General features: G+C 49.0%; 1 protein-coding gene across 3 annotated transcripts in view; it reads left to right on the top strand.

Moving 5' to 3' along the window:
* ITGA11 (integrin subunit alpha 11) overlaps positions 1-15,282 on the top strand; it is a 149,931-nt gene that overhangs the window by 100,999 nt on the left and 33,650 nt on the right. For all 3 annotated transcript variants that reach the window (XM_024232325.3, XM_024232324.3, XM_024232326.3), the window contains exons 13-18: positions 2,636-2,776; positions 3,053-3,256; positions 7,768-7,898; positions 10,576-10,742; positions 12,296-12,438; positions 13,834-13,944. In XM_024232325.3, the coding sequence (XP_024088093.2) occupies positions 2,636-2,776; positions 3,053-3,256; positions 7,768-7,898; positions 10,576-10,742; positions 12,296-12,438; positions 13,834-13,944 (897 nt within the window). The remainder of the gene's footprint in view (positions 1-2,635; positions 2,777-3,052; positions 3,257-7,767; positions 7,899-10,575; positions 10,743-12,295; positions 12,439-13,833; positions 13,945-15,282) is intronic.

The raw sequence follows: 15,282 nt of genomic DNA, 5'->3' as shown, positions 1-15,282 counted from the left end.
GCCCTTCCATGTTGTCCCCAGCTCCCTGTCGGCTCTCCTGAGCCTGGGAACAGCCCTGTCTCCTGAGTCTCTGACTGCCCTTGGCCTGTCACTGTGAGAATCCGCTCCTCACCGAGTCTGACCTAAATCCCTCTCACTGCAGAGCGCCACCCTCCTGCCATTCCCCCTCCTGTCTCTTGGGTGCAGGCCATCCCAGGCGGCTCAGCTCTCACCCTCCACCCTGCCTGCCCACACTCACCCAGGGCCAGCTCTTTTGGGAATCGAGGGCTAGACCTTGAGAGCTGGAGGGAATTTGCTGATGAGTTTATGACATTTTTCCTGCCCAGTTCCGCCTCCAACATCCGAAGGAGAAACCACAGTGCTGAAGGCAGCTAAATTAAGTGAATTCCAAATCGCAGTGACCCACATAGCTGAGGCCACATATTTAGACAAATTTCTCCCGCTTGCTGTCTCACTCACTTGCTGTCTGTCCGCTTCTTAGTTACTTTATGTAGGCACATCTCTTCCTTCTCCCACTCATGTGTATTATTTCCCTTTCCTCTCTTCTAAATTTTTTATCTTTCTCCTCAGTTAAAAGCTTTTAATCCTTGAGAATAGATTTCTTCTGAAAACACGCTAAGCCAGAGATGGACAGGGTAGGCAGAATCATGAGCCAGGGTGTCAGATAGACCCCAGTTCCCACCAGCTTGGCAGTGACCAGGTGACCGGCCTTCTGATCTTGGGCAAGCACTTCTCTGAGTTTTGGTTCCTTCCCTTGAAAATGAGGATGACTCTCTCTCCTAGCAGCGTGGGGCTCACATGAGCTAACCCAAGGCTATAAACCATCCCACACAGGGCTTGTCCACGAACAGGGCGTCTTCCCCTTTCCTAAGCTACCCAGTGATCCAATAGGCATTAATTAAGTACCTTCTGCGTGCCAGGCAAAGTACCCTGGCCAAGAGGGAACACAGCAGGCTCAATGCCTACCCTCATGAGGCTCCCAGCAGAGGGAGCGGGGGCTGGTGGGAGGAGTGTGGAGCTGAAGGCACATGGAAAAGGGACAGGGAGCAGAGTGGAGAAGGTCAAGGATAGCGTCTAACAGGAAGTGACACATCAGCTGAGACTTGAGGGATGGCAGGGGATGGTCTGGGGAGGACTCAGGGGCAGGGAGTGCATGCAAGAGAAAAGCTTGTGCAGAGGGAAGCCTGGAAGCTGGCCAAGGCCTGGGGCTTTTGGATAAGAGAAATAACTCAGTTTGGCAGGACCCAGGAGCACTGCAGTGGGAGCAGGAGCTTGTGGGGACAGAGGCTGGGGAGGGAGGCTGGTCCAGCACGGTCCTGCTGGAGAGTTTAGATACTATCCCAAAAGCAAGAGGTGGAGTGGTGTTAGAGGCCACGCCACCTGCCATGGGGGTGGGCTGAAGGGGCCAGCCTGAGGCTGGAAGGCCCTTTAGAAGGCGCCTCACCTAGGGAAGAAGCAGAGGGGAGCAGTTGGTGAATTGGCACCCACCACATAGCACTTGCTGGCAGGTTTACAGGTGGGAGAAGTGGAGGATGGAGTCAGGGTTTCTGGGTTTCTGATGAGGGGGTGGATGGTGCCCTCACTGAAGTGGGGAGCACTGTACCCCAAACAGAAGGAGAACACAGCAAGTGCTCAGACACTGAAAGAAATCGTAATTCACCATCCACGATGCTAATGCCAGAATGAATTATAGCATCAAAAATTAAAAACAGTGGCTCACACCTGTAATCCCAGCACTTTGAGAGGCTGAGGTGGGAGGATCACTGAAGCATAGGAGTTCCAGACCAGCCTGGGCAACATAGTGAGACCCCATCTCTACAAATAATTTTTTAAAACAGCCAGGCGTGGTGGCAAGTGCCTGTGGTCCCAGCTACTCAGGAGGCTGAGATGGGAGAATCACTTGAACCCAGGAGTTCGAGGCTACAGTGAGCCAAGATTGCACCATTGCACTCCAGTCTGGGTGATGGAGCAAAACCTTGTCTCAAAAAAAAAAAAAAAAAAAAAAAAGCTAACTGTCCAGCAATAATTAATTAAATACATTATGATACATGCATAATTTGGAGCACTGTGGAATCACCAGTGATTATGTTGTAGATGAAAATATAATACATCATAGAAAAATGTTCGTGATGTATTGTTTTATTTAAAAATCAGTATATAAACTATATTTGCATTATTACCCCAATTTGTAAAAATAAAAGCATATATACACACACCTACAAATAGGCAACATGCCTCAGGGGAAAAGAACTAGAAGAAAATCCACTAAAACCTTCATGGTAGTTATATTTGGATGTCTTCTTCATACTTTTAAATAGTCTCCTGATTTTTTGCCATTACATCACTTTACACACAAGATAAATGGCCACCAATAAAATTAACAGAAAGAAAGAAGAGTGGGGACGGGATAATGACAGAAGGAAAAGAAGGAAGGGGAGAAGGACAAACTGAAAACAGACAAGTCCACTCTGAGGGACAGGAGAGAGAGGGAGTGCGTGAGAAGGGAGGATCCATTTGTTCACCAAAAATTCTGAGTCAAAGGATGACCTTGGCTTCCCTCTGCTGGCGAGGCGAGGGCTCTGGGCTGTGCGAGCTGGGCAGCCAGCCCACTCCTCTCTCCCATCACGTGCCGCAGATAGGCTCTTACTTTGGGAGTGAAATCACCTCGGTGGACATCGACGGCGATGGCGTGACTGATGTCCTGCTGGTGGGTGCACCCATGTACTTCAATGAGGGCCGTGAGCGAGGCAAGGTGTACGTCTACGAGCTGAGACAGGTACAGCTGGGCAGGGGCTGGGCAGCTTCTCAGGGACCCCCAACCTCTGCTCTGACTTGGGTAGCCACGAGGGAAATGGGTTACTAGCAAGGCCAGTGCTGGAGCCAGGCCTGGGGAGAATCAGAGCCTCCTCTGTGGCTGGGCTCATATAGCCAGAGACGGGGTTCTGGGGGAATGGAGTGGTGAGAGGATGCCAGAGCAGCCTGCAGAGGGAATTATGAGCCTGAGGACTTTTGCCAAGCCCTCCCCAGCCTTTTTCTGCCCTTGGTTTTGCAGAACCGGTTTGTTTATAACGGAACGCTAAAGGATTCACACAGTTACCAGAATGCCCGATTTGGGTCCTCCATTGCCTCAGTTCGAGACCTCAACCAGGATTCCTACGATGACGTGGTGGTGGGAGCCCCCCTGGAGGACAACCACGCAGGAGCCATCTACATCTTCCACGGCTTCCGAGGCAGCATCCTGAAGACACCTAAGCAGGTCAGGCTTCCCTGGATGGAGCAAATGGGGCTGCAGGAGTCCCAGGAGCTTCTGTGCTTCATCTGGTTCAGGATTTTCTTCCGTGCCCTCTCACAGGAATGGATGCCAATCTGTCCTGGCCATGCTTCCCCAAGTGGAAATTTTGAAAAGGGCACATTTTACCTTCAGGACACTCCCATCACCCACTTTGGCACCCTCTCCCTGCTTACCTTTATCCTCCCCAACAACAAACAATAACAAGTCCCTGGCACCTGACCCTCACTGCCCCCGAGACGCGCACACATGCAGTTGCCTACCAGTGGAGCATCCCTTCTGGGATCACTCTTCTCTGGAAATGCTTCATGCTAGAAACTGTGCCCACCTCAAAACCGACCCGTCTCAGGTCCCATCCCCTGAGGATCATCCTTTTGCCCGCACGGCTTATCAGTAAAATAGCCTAAAAAATAGACCAGTGTGAGAGGTGGGGATGGGTCGCCTGCCAAGTAACATGTATTTACACTTAATGGGGAACTCTTTTTTTTTTTTTAATTTCACACAGTAATTTATTATTCTATGAGTACAGCAATGGTTTTCATATAAGTATCTGAATATTACAGTCAAAATTATTATTTTAATAGTCTACTCAGAAATGATTTAATATATCAAATGTAAAAACATTTTTTTTTACTTTGGTCTTTTTTTATTTTATTTTATTTTATTTTATTTTTATTATTATTGTTATACTTTAGGTTTTATGGTACATGTGCGCAATGTGCAGGTTAGTTACATATGTATACATGTGCCATGCTGGTGCGCTGCACCCACTAACTCGTCATCTAGCATTAGGTATATCTCCCAATGCTATCCCTCCCTCCTCCCCCCACCCCGCAACAGTCCCCGAAGTGTGATGTTCCCCTTCCTGTGTCCATGTGTTCTCATTGTTCAATTCCCACCTATGAGTGAGAACATGCGGTGTTTGGTTTTTTGTTCTTGCGACAGTTTACTGAGAATGATGATTTCCAATTTCATCCATGTCCCTACAAAGGACATGAACTCATCATTTTTAATGGCTGCATAGTATTCCATGGTGTATATGTGCCACATTTTCTTAATCCAGTCTATCATTGTTGGACATTTGGGTTGGTTCCAAGTCTTTGTTATTGTGAATAATGCCGCAATAAACATACGTGTGCATGTGTCTTTATAGCAGCATGATTTATAGTCCTTTGGGTATATACCCAGTAATGGGATGGCTGGGTCGAATGGAATTTCTAGTTCTAGATCCCTGAGGAATTGCCACACTGACTTCCACAAGGGTTGAACTAGTTTACAGTCCCACCAACAGTGTAAAAGTGTTCCTATTTCTCCACATCCTCTCCAGCACCTGTTATTTCCTGACTTTTTAATGATTGCCATTCTAACTGGTGTGAGATGGTATCTCATTGTGGTTTTGATTTGCATTTCTCTGATGGCCAGTGATGGTGAGCATTTTTTCATGTGTTTTTTGGCTGCATAAATGTCTTCTTTTAAGAAGTGTCTGTTCATGTCCTTTGCCCACTTTTTGATGGGGTTGTTTGTTTTTTCTTGTAAATTTGTTGGAGTTCATTGTAGATTCTGGATATTAGCCCTTTGTCAGATGAGTAGGTTGCGAAAATGTTCTCCCATTTTGTAGGTTGCCTGTTCACTCTGATGGTAGTTTCTTTTGCTGTGCAGGAGCTCTTTAGTTTAATTAGATCCCATTTGTCAATTTTGGCTTTTGTTGCCATTGCTTTTGGTGTTTTAGACATGAAGTCCTTGCCCATGCCTATGTCCTGAATAGTAATGCCTAGGTTTTCTTCTAGGGTTTTTATGGTTTTAGGTTTAACGTTTAAGTCTTTAATCCATCTTGAATTGATTTTTGTATAAGGTGTAAGGAAGGGATCCAGTTTCAGCTTTCTCCATATGGCTAGCCAGTTTTCCCAGCACCATTTATTAAATAGGGAATCCTTTCCCCATTTCTTGTTTTTCTCAGGTTTGTCAAAGATCAGATAGTCGTAGATATGTGGCGTTATTTCTGACGGCTCCGTTCTGTTCCATTGATCTATATCTCTGTTTTGGTACCAGTACCATGCTGTTTTGGTTACTGTAGCCTTGTAGTATAGTTTGAAGTCAGGTAGTGTGATGCCTCCAGCTTTGTTCTTTTGGCTTAGGATTGACTTGGCGATGCGGGCTCTTTTTTGGTTCCATATGAACTTTAAAGTAGTTTTTTCCAATTCTGTGAAGAAAGTCATTGGTAGCTTGATGGGGATGGCATTGAATCTGTAAATTACCTTGGGCAGTATGGCCATTTTCACGATATTGATTCTTCCTACCCATGAGCATGGAATGTTCTTCCATTTGTTTGTATCCTCTTTTATTTCCTTGAGCAGTGGTTTGTAGTTCTCCTTGAAGAGGTCCTTCACATCCCTTGTAAGTTGGATTCCTAGGTATTTTATTCTCTTTGAAGCAATTGTGAATGGGAGTTCACTCATGATTTGGCTCTCTGTTTGTCTGTTATTGGTGTATAAGAATGCTTGTGATTTTTGTACATTGATTTTGTATCCTGAGACTTTGCTGAAGTTGCTTATCAGCTTAAGGAGATTTTGGGCTGAGACACTGGGGTTTTCTAGATATACAATCATGTCGTCTGCAAACAGGGACAATTTGACTTCCTCTTTTCCTAATTGAATACCCTTTATTTCCTTCTCCTGCCTAATTGCCCTGGCCAGAACTTCCAACACTATGTTGAATAGAAGTGGTGAGAGAGGGCATCCCTGTCTTGTGCCAGTTTTCAAAGGGAATGCTTCCAGTTTTTGCCCATTCAGTATGATATTGGCAGTGGGTTTGTCATAGATAGCTCTTATTATTTTGAGATACGTCCCATCAATACCTAATTTATTGAGAGTTTTTAGCATGAAGGGTTGTTGAATTTTGTCAAAGGCCTTTTCTGCATCTATTGAGATAATCATATGGTTTTTGTCTTTGGTTCTGTTTATATGCTGGATTACATTTATTGATTTGCATATATTGAACCAGCCTTGCATCCCAGGGATGAAGCCCACTTGATCATGGTGGATAACCTTTTTGATGTGCTGCTGGATTCTGTTTGCCAGTATTTTATTGAGGATTTTTGCATCAATGTTCATCAAGGATATTGGTCTAAAATTCTCTTTTTTGGTTGTGTCTCTGCCCGGCTTTGGTATCAGGATGATGCTGGCCTCATAAAATGAGTTAGGGAGGATTCCCTCTTTTTCTATTGATTGGAATAGTTTCAGAAGGAATGGTACCAATTCCTCCTTGTACCTCTGGTAGAATTCAGCTGTGAACCCATCTGGTCCTGGACTTTTTTTGGTTGGTAAGCTATTGATTATTGCCACAATTTCAGCTCCTGTTATTGGTCTATTCAGAGATTCAACTTCCTGATTTAGTCTTGGGAGGGTGTATGTGTTGAGGAATTTATCCATTTCTTCTAGATTTTCTAGTTTATTTGCATAGAGGTGTTTGTAGTATTCTCTGATGGTAGTTTGTATTTCTGTGGGATTGGTGGTGATATCCCCTTTATCATTTTTTATTGCATCTATTTGATTCTTCTCTCTTTTTTTCTTTATTAATCTTGCTAGCGGTCTATCAATTTTGTTGATCCTTTCAAAAAACCAGCTCCTGGATTCATTAATTTTTTGAAGGGTTTTTTGTGTCTCTATTTCCTTCAGTTCTGCTCTGATTTTAGTTATTTCTTGCCTTCTGCTAGCTTTTGAATGTGATTGCTCTTGCTTTTCTAGTTCTTTTAATTGTGATGTTAGGGTGTCAATTTTGGATCTTTCCTGCTTTCTCTTATGGGCATTTAGTGCTATAAATTTCCCTCTACACACTGCTTTGAATGTATCCCAGAGATTCTGGTATGTTGTGTCTTGGTTCTCGTTGCTTTCAAAGAACATCTTTATTTCTGCCTTCATTTCGTTATGTACCCAGTAGTCGTTCAGGAGCAGGTTGTTCAGTTTCCATGTAGTTGAGCGGTTTTGAGTGAGATTCTTAATCCTGAGTTCTAGCTTGATTGCACTGTGATCTGAGAGATAGTTTGTTATAATTTCTGTTCTTTTACATTTATTGAGGAGAGCTTTACTTCCAAGTATGTGGTCAATTTTGGAATAGGTGTAGTGTGGTGCTGAAAAAAATGTATATTCTGTTGATTTGGGGTGGAGAGTTCTGTAGATGTCTATTAGGTCCGCTTGGTGCAGAGCTGAGTTCAATTCCTGGGTATCCTTGTTGACTTTCTGTCTCGTTGATCAATGGGGAACTCTTTTAAGACACATTATTTTAATCCAAAAGAATGACTTGAATGGTAGGAATTTCAGGTGCCATGACAGGCCAGGAGAGGAGACTGCTTTGGGTTGGGGAAGCTTCTTGGTGGTTTCAGACAGGCTCCCGATTGTTCCTGATTGTTCCTGCTGCTCGGGGACGCCCGCCCCCACACTCACAGTGTGCATGCCCTCCCCCTCTCTTCCCGCTCCCTGCAGAGAATCACAGCCTCAGAGCTGGCTACCGGCCTCCAGTATTTTGGCTGCAGCATCCACGGGCAATTGGACCTCAATGAGGATGGGCTCATCGACCTGGCAGTGGGAGCCCTTGGCAACGCTGTGATTCTGTGGTTGGTTCCCCCACTATTCCCACCTCCTGGGCTCTCCTGAAGGTCATGATGAATGCAGGGGTTTTAAAGATAGGCTTCAGGATCTTTGTCTCTTGTCTTTAACTGCCCTCAGCTAGACTCACCCTGTTCTTATCCCATCTTGCTTACACATTTCCTTTTGGTGGAATCAGTGTAAATTCAATATAAATTGAAGTCCTGTCCAAAAGCCCCCGCTCTTAGAATTTGTCCTAAAAGTTATGGCTACTCAAGCATGTCTTCCGCTTCAGCTTTTCAAGCTATAACACTCGCAGGGGCAAGTTGAGCATATTTTTACCATCTGGGAGGACCTTTCCTTCTCCCCTGGCGTGGAGGAATGTTTATCTAATACAGAGATTTCTTTCCTCCAAAGCGCTCTGACTTCTTGCTTCCTTTCTTCAGGGCCTCATTTTCATGCTTCCTAAACACCCATTTATTTTATCATATGTTGGCTACTTTTTGAGCCAAAAAAAAAAAAAAACCTTGAGTATTTTTTCATCATAAATACAATAACATAAAGAACATTTATAAAACAAGGAAAAAAATCACTCAGCCTGCCATCACCTTAACAATGCCACTATTAATGCTGTGATATATCTCCTCCCAGTCCTTTTTCCCCTGCTTATAATTTTATATAAATGCAATCATATTTGCCCTACAACTTTAAAAAGGCATTGAACAGAAATATATAACTTCACAGGGAGAATAAAGGAAAGGACAGGCTCCTGTTCACAAGAATACTACAACCCAAGGGGGAAATGTCTTCCTCCAGGTTCCCTAGAAAACAGAGCCTGAGGCAAAAGCCTCCGTGAATGCTTTGGGAGTGGGGAGCAATCCTAGAAGCAGAAGTGAAGCTGGAAGGGAGCGCAGATGCTGAGCGAGCCAGCCTGTCCTCACCACGCGTGCTGCTCTTTGCTCAGTGTCTCAGCATTTCCAGTGTGGCATAAAACAGCCCATTGTAGAGCAAGAAGGGGTAGTAGCAGACTTGTGGCTCCTTCAGATCCCTCATTTGTCATGGCCAGAGCATCTGCTGCCCAACAGTCCCGGTGGTGTCCCTGGCCCTCTAGGCAGCACTGGGAAGCCAAGGCCTGTGCAGGTGCAGCCCAGCTAGTGTACAGGAGTAGGGTCTGTCTCTTCGAAGGTCTGTGCTGCATGTGGGGGCTTTTAGGTCCTTGGTGATGGTGGTGGTGGTGGTGGTGGCAGCAACAGCAGCCTGGGCTTACAAGGTGTGGTAAAGGTGTCCACTGTGTTGGTTCCAGCCAAAAAGGCAAGGCAGATGACCAAGTCCCGGGGAGGAGGTACACAGAACCTAGCAGGTCTTTAAAGTAACATACAAACTTCTCTACAGGAAGCAAGATACACATATGCACACGAACCCCTCAAGAGAATCGGTCTCACAGAAATGATTGGATCAAGCTCTAGCTTTTGAAGTCTACACCTATGTGCTACCTAAATACTGATGAAATTGTGGGCCAGAGACCTCTGGGGTCAAGCCCCATAGTTCTCAAACATGACTGCCCGTTAGGATCACCAGGGGAGCTTTTAAAATGTCATTGCCCAGGCTTTACCCACACCAGTTAAAGCAGAATTCTGTGGAGGGACCTGGGCAGCAGTAATTTTTTTTTAAACTCCCCAAGTGATTCCAATGTGCAGTCAAGTTTGAGAACTTCAGATGTAACCCACTGTGTTGACACAGCACTCTAAATTGTCAAAGGACATTCTCACCTCCTCTGATCCTCACAATCCCCCATCGCAAAGATCATGTGACCTGCCAAGGTCCAGTGAGGAACCCGTGGAGCTAAGACTCAAATCCACCCTTTCACGCTACAGTGCAGAGGTGCTGTTCACCTTCATGCTAAGAAGAACAGAGTGTTGGCACAGATCATCACATTGAAGCTATGAAACCTCTAGGCCACTCTACTCCTATTTCTTTTTATATACATTCATGGTTGGGAGAGGCAATAGGTTTCCGTTCCGAATTACATTTGACTTAGGCCGGTATAAGAGTAAATTTGTATTTCCTTGGTTACCTGGATGGGGTAGTGTGGGGATGGATGGGTGCTGGCTGCACGTTGGAATCACCTGGGGTGCTTTAACGCCTCGCTCTTCAAAGTGTGGTCCATGGAACGTTCACATCGCCTGGGATCTTGTTAGAAACGCAAAATCGGTGCCAAGCTATTGGATCAAAATCTGCATTTTAACATGATCCCCAGGGGGCGTGCACACATATGCAAATTTCAGAAGCACTGCTTTAAAACCTGCTAAGGTCTGATTCTGATGTGGTTTTGCCTAGGGTGTAGCTGAGGCACCAGGAATTTTTTAAGCTCTTCAGATGATTCACATGTGCATCCAGGGTGGGGAACCACTGCTATAAAAGGTGATGAGGGAGCAAAGGGAAGTCGGCATGATCCACAGCGAGCACAGCCCCTCGGGGAAAGTGCTGAGGGGCTGCATGGAGGGGCGGTGAGGTGGCTGAGTCCCTTTCCCCCCCGTGCTCACTCTTGCCAATCCTTTGACATCCGAAGCCCCCTCCATCCTCCACCTCACCCCCTCCAGTGGCTTTGTAGATCCCACTCACATCTGGTTCTTGTCTTTCCCCATGGTCACAGCAGGGCAGGCTGAGCCCCTACCCCACCCCAGCTCACTGGCCCTTCTCCTCCAGGTCCCGCCCTGTGGTTCAGATCAATGCCAGCCTCCACTTTGAGCCATCCAAGATCAACATCTTCCACAGAGACTGCAAGCGCAGTGGCAGGGATGCCACCTGCCTGGCCGCCTTCCTCTGCTTCACGCCCATCTTCTTGGCACCCCATTTCCAAACAACAACTGTTGGTAAAGCAGGCCCCTCCTTTTCCCCACCCCCTGGCTCCAGTCTCCCCCTGCACCTTGCTCTATTTCAAAGCCTGGGCTTTTCCCAAAATGGGTGCTAAGTGCCAGGTCCCCCTAGAGCCACCTTGGATGATACTGGATCCCATTCGATGCTCTCATTCCAAAGGGCAAAGAGGGAATGTCATGCCAGGGTAAGAGTGGCAGTAAGCAGAGGTGATCGTGACAGGGAGGACAGGAGAAGAAGGAAACAGTCTGGGCGCAGAGTTTGGATCAGAACACAGGACTGGTGCCAGTGGAGCAAAGTGGGATGTGGAAGCCCAGAAGTCTGCCTGGATGCAGAGGAAGAGGCAGACCCAGGAGTCCTGCAGCAGGGGTGCTGGAAACCAGGAGGCCAGGTCAATGAGACCCCAGCAGCAGGGAGCCCCGCTCAGAAGTGGGTGTGAGTCTGCAGCAGGGCAGTTTCCTTCTGAGGGTCCATCACTTCCAGCTAAGTCTGGAGTCAGACACCTACTCATGACAGCCCCGGCCCCAGGTGGTCTCAGGAAGTGAGCTGCGGGTTCCAGGACTGTCTGTGCTGGCACAGGAAACAGGGACTCAGGGAGTGTCTCAGCCAAGGAGCAGGACCAGAAAAAGAAGAGACCAAAGGGAAGATGAGAACAAAGGCAAGCCTGGGGGCTGTGCCCCTCTCTTTCAACTTCTGTCCCTGAGAAGAGACAGATATGAGAGCCAGCAACAACCTGCAGGCGGGCTGGAGAGCAGGAATTGGCAAAACCTAACTGAAAGGGAGGAGGCTGCAGGCTTTATGCCCCAGAATGGAGTCAGAGATTTGAGGATCTGGCAGGAAGGGGCTGGCCAGCCCTCCTTGGTGTGAGAGGAAGTACCCAGCAAAGGCTCTGACCAGCCCTGAGGGGGATCCCAGAGCCCAGGGAGAGGCGGGAAGGTGGAGGGAGAGGCGGGAAGGTGGGGGGAGAGACAGGGAAGGTGGAGGGAGAGACAGGGAAGGTGGAGGGAGAGACAGGGAAGGTGGAGGGAGAGACAGGGAAGGTGGAGGGAGAGGCGGGAAGGTGGAGGGAGAGACGGGGAAGGTGGAGGGAGAGACAGGGAAGGTGGAGGGAGAGACAGGGAAGGTGGAGGGAGAGGCGGGAAGGTGGAGGGAGAGACAGGGAAGGTGGGGGGAGAGGCGGGAAGGTGGGGGGAGAGGCGGGAAGGTGGAAGGAGAGGCGGAGGGGGTTGTTGACTGCAGCAAGGGCTCAACATGGCACCGCCCTGGCCCCACATCCTGTCTCCCCTCCTCGTCTGCGGTGTTCACCTTCCCTCCACTTCTTCCTTCTGCTCTTTCTCCACCCTCTTCCTCCCCCTTTTCTTTGGTTCCTTCCTTTACCTTCCTCATGCAATCACTTGCTCTCCACGTGGGAGTTTCTCACCCACACTGGGGCTCGTGAGAGGAAAGGAACAGCTCTCCCCTGGCCAGCCCGGGGGGCTTCCTGGAGGAGGCAGACAGTCTTGGATGGGCATGTGGCTCCACCTTTGTGGTCTTGCCCTCTCCCCTCCTGCAGGCATCAGATACAACGCCACCATGGACGAGAGGCGGTATACACCGAGGGCCCACCTGGACGAAGGCGGGGACCGATTCACAAACAGAGCCATCCTGCTCTCCTCTGGCCAGGAGCTCTGTGAGCGGATCAACTTCCATGTCCTGGTGAGCTGGCAGCCCCACCAGCAGAGCCCAAGCTCCTACAGGAAGGAGCACCTGCCGTGGGAGAGGCAGAGAGTCCGCCTGGCTGGTTCTGAGCCCCCAGCAGACCTCAGGAAGCCAGCCAGGGACAGTGTCCCCTGGCCTTGGCCACTCCACATTCCCACCTCACGCCCCAGAGACGTGCTACATACCACCTCACTGGACCTGCTTCCAAAACCTCTTCTGCCACTCTCACATGCCGAAGGGAGGACGGTGGGCTCAGTAGGTCCAGCAGAGAGAACTGGGAGCAGCTGGTCGGGGGCACAGCCCCAAAGGGAGGGATAAGCAGGCAGCAGCTAACAATTGAAGGCCAGGTCCAGGAGGCAGTGGCATGTACAAAACGGGAGGAGAGACAGAGAGGGGCGCCAGTGATGTCACGAGCAGGATAGTGGCCTGGTGCCCCATTTTATAGCTAAGGAAGAGGATGAGAGGTTTACTTCCATCCAGAGATACCAAATACCCAGCTCACAGCTCCAGCCTCAGAGATGCAAGCAGGGTCACTCAGAGCCCTCCCGGCCCCAATAGTTCAATGGCCAGAGTTCAGAGACGTGAGCAGGTGTGAGAAGGTGCGTCCCTGTTAAGGGGCCCCCTGAGACGCATCTATACCAGCAGCATCCTCACCCTCCCCACTAACTTGGAAATTCACTTGTTCTGACTCAGAAACTCTGGAGGTGGGGCCAGCACCCCGTGTTTTAACAAGCTCCCAGGGAACTCCGATGCCAGCTCAGGTTTGAGAGCCATTGCCTTTGTATAATCGGGGATTGCAGGTTCCAAGGGGAAATTTTTAGGCTGCTCTAAGCAACCCCTTTACTTACCATCTATGCTCAGAACCAACCTGAGCGCCCCTGTCTTGCTCACGAGTTTTTTCATTCACCAATTCCACATGCTGAAGCCCTTATCACAGTGCTAGAGCCATGCTGGGAGGCTCCAGGCCTATTCCTTGTTTGGGAAGGAAGAGTGACACACAGTCAAATGGTTCAAATGCTACATGAGCAGCGGGCGTAACTGGTCTGGAGAGAGTGGTGGGTGGGGTGGGATGTGGGCAGGCACTGCCAGGCTTCCCAGAGGCCGAGGTATCGGGCAATGGGAGTCTGGCCCTGAAGGATGCACAAGAGCTTGGCAAAACAGCCAGGCAGCTAGGTTGGCATGAGCTGAGCTTGGAGTTCCTTTCACAGGGCACACTCTTCCCACCAACAGACCCGCTAGAAACCTCCTTCCACCCGCGGACTCATCCTGAGGGGACAGGGCAGCTGCCCTGGCACCTAAGGAAGGTGGAAGTTCTATCTCAGCATCCATGGTCCTGGCTCATAAAATGACATTCTCTCCTCCCTCACCCCTGCCCTCATCTCCACCCCCCAGGACACTGCTGACTACGTGAAGCCAGTGACCTTCTCAGTCGAGTATTCCCTGGAGGACCCTGACCATGGCCCCATGCTGGACGACGGCTGGCCCACCACCCTCAGAGTCTCGGTACATCTCGGTACAGGGCACGCCCCTCGGGCATGAACCCCACCCCCACCTCCACCTCATCCCCAAAGCCCAGAGCCTGAGTGTGCCGGGTACAGAGGACACCATCCCTCACCTCACCTTCCCACCTCCTGTCCCGGCAAACCCACAGTGTGGCTCCTTCCTGCCTCCCTCAGAGCCTGTGCTGAGTATTAGCAGATCAATTCCTTAAGGGCAAGGCCCAGGCCTTCTCCTGTTCAAGGTTCCCCATATCCCCAGCACAGGCGAGCATGGGGTGAGCGCCAGAGAAATACAAAGAACCACTGGATGAGAAGGGACCTGAGATCTTAATCACCTACCTCCCTCCTTTACAGATGAGGACAATGGAGACCAGAGAGTGACTCTTAGAGCCTGGGGTTCTGCTTGTTAGATGACTGATTCACAGAGCTCCTCAGTATTGCAAAAAGAAGTGTTTTAACTGACTGACAGAGCTCCTACGCGTTCCAAAAAGAAGCGGCCCCATCCCTCAACCACATTTTCTAATCCCTGGCTCTAGGGCATCCAAAATGTTTGACATCTAACATTCAAATGCTCCCTGCAGCTGCAACTCCATGTAAATCCCACTCAAGGAAAATGTCAGGCAGTGATCAGTTCTGCTGCTGTGTTGCAAGAGCAGGCAAAAGTTGTAAAATGGCATAGCTAATGCCTGAACCTTGAGGATTTGGGAAACAACTTTTAAGCACACCACGGTGCTCTTAAGCCATTCCGTGAGGTCCAGTCACTGAGCAACGTCTGTGTGAGTGACAGAGTCCGGCCAGGAAGCAGTTTCAGAATTATTCAAGTTCTCACTTGCATTTCTTCAACACCAGGAAAGGACTGTACAGTCCACAGCAATGCCCCTGAAAACCTCCCCTTCTCTCCTTCACACCCATCATCCCCCACAGCCCCTCCACACCCCTCTCCCCAGGCCTTCCACAGTCCCCTGCCAAACCCCCGTCCTCACACCTCCCTTTCTCCTAAGTCTGCGCCCCTGGGCTGGCAAAGCTGGATTCCTCTTTAGTGAGCCAGGAGAAGGAGAAAGCTGGGTGCACTAAGTCATTTTTGTCCTCTCGCAGTAATTACAAAGTCACTATGGCAAATGAATGAGTACGTGGCACTCACCCCACAAGCATGCTGAAGCCCACAGTGCAGATGAACACACAGGGTAATCCCTGCTCTGACACCAGTGATCTCCGTGCAAGGTGGTAATGAGCAGCACAGGCCCGGCGGGAGGCAGTATGAACTCGGAAGACATACAATCAAGCAATCAGTTGATAGGCCAGGGGGCCTTCCTGGAGTAGGCAGCCTTTGGCCAGACTTTAA

Source organism: Pongo abelii, chromosome 16, assembly GCF_028885655.2.
Source record: "Pongo abelii isolate AG06213 chromosome 16, NHGRI_mPonAbe1-v2.0_pri, whole genome shotgun sequence".
Lineage (NCBI taxonomy): Eukaryota > Metazoa > Chordata > Mammalia > Primates > Hominidae > Pongo > Pongo abelii.
This window is presented reverse-complemented; position numbering and strand designations above follow the sequence as displayed.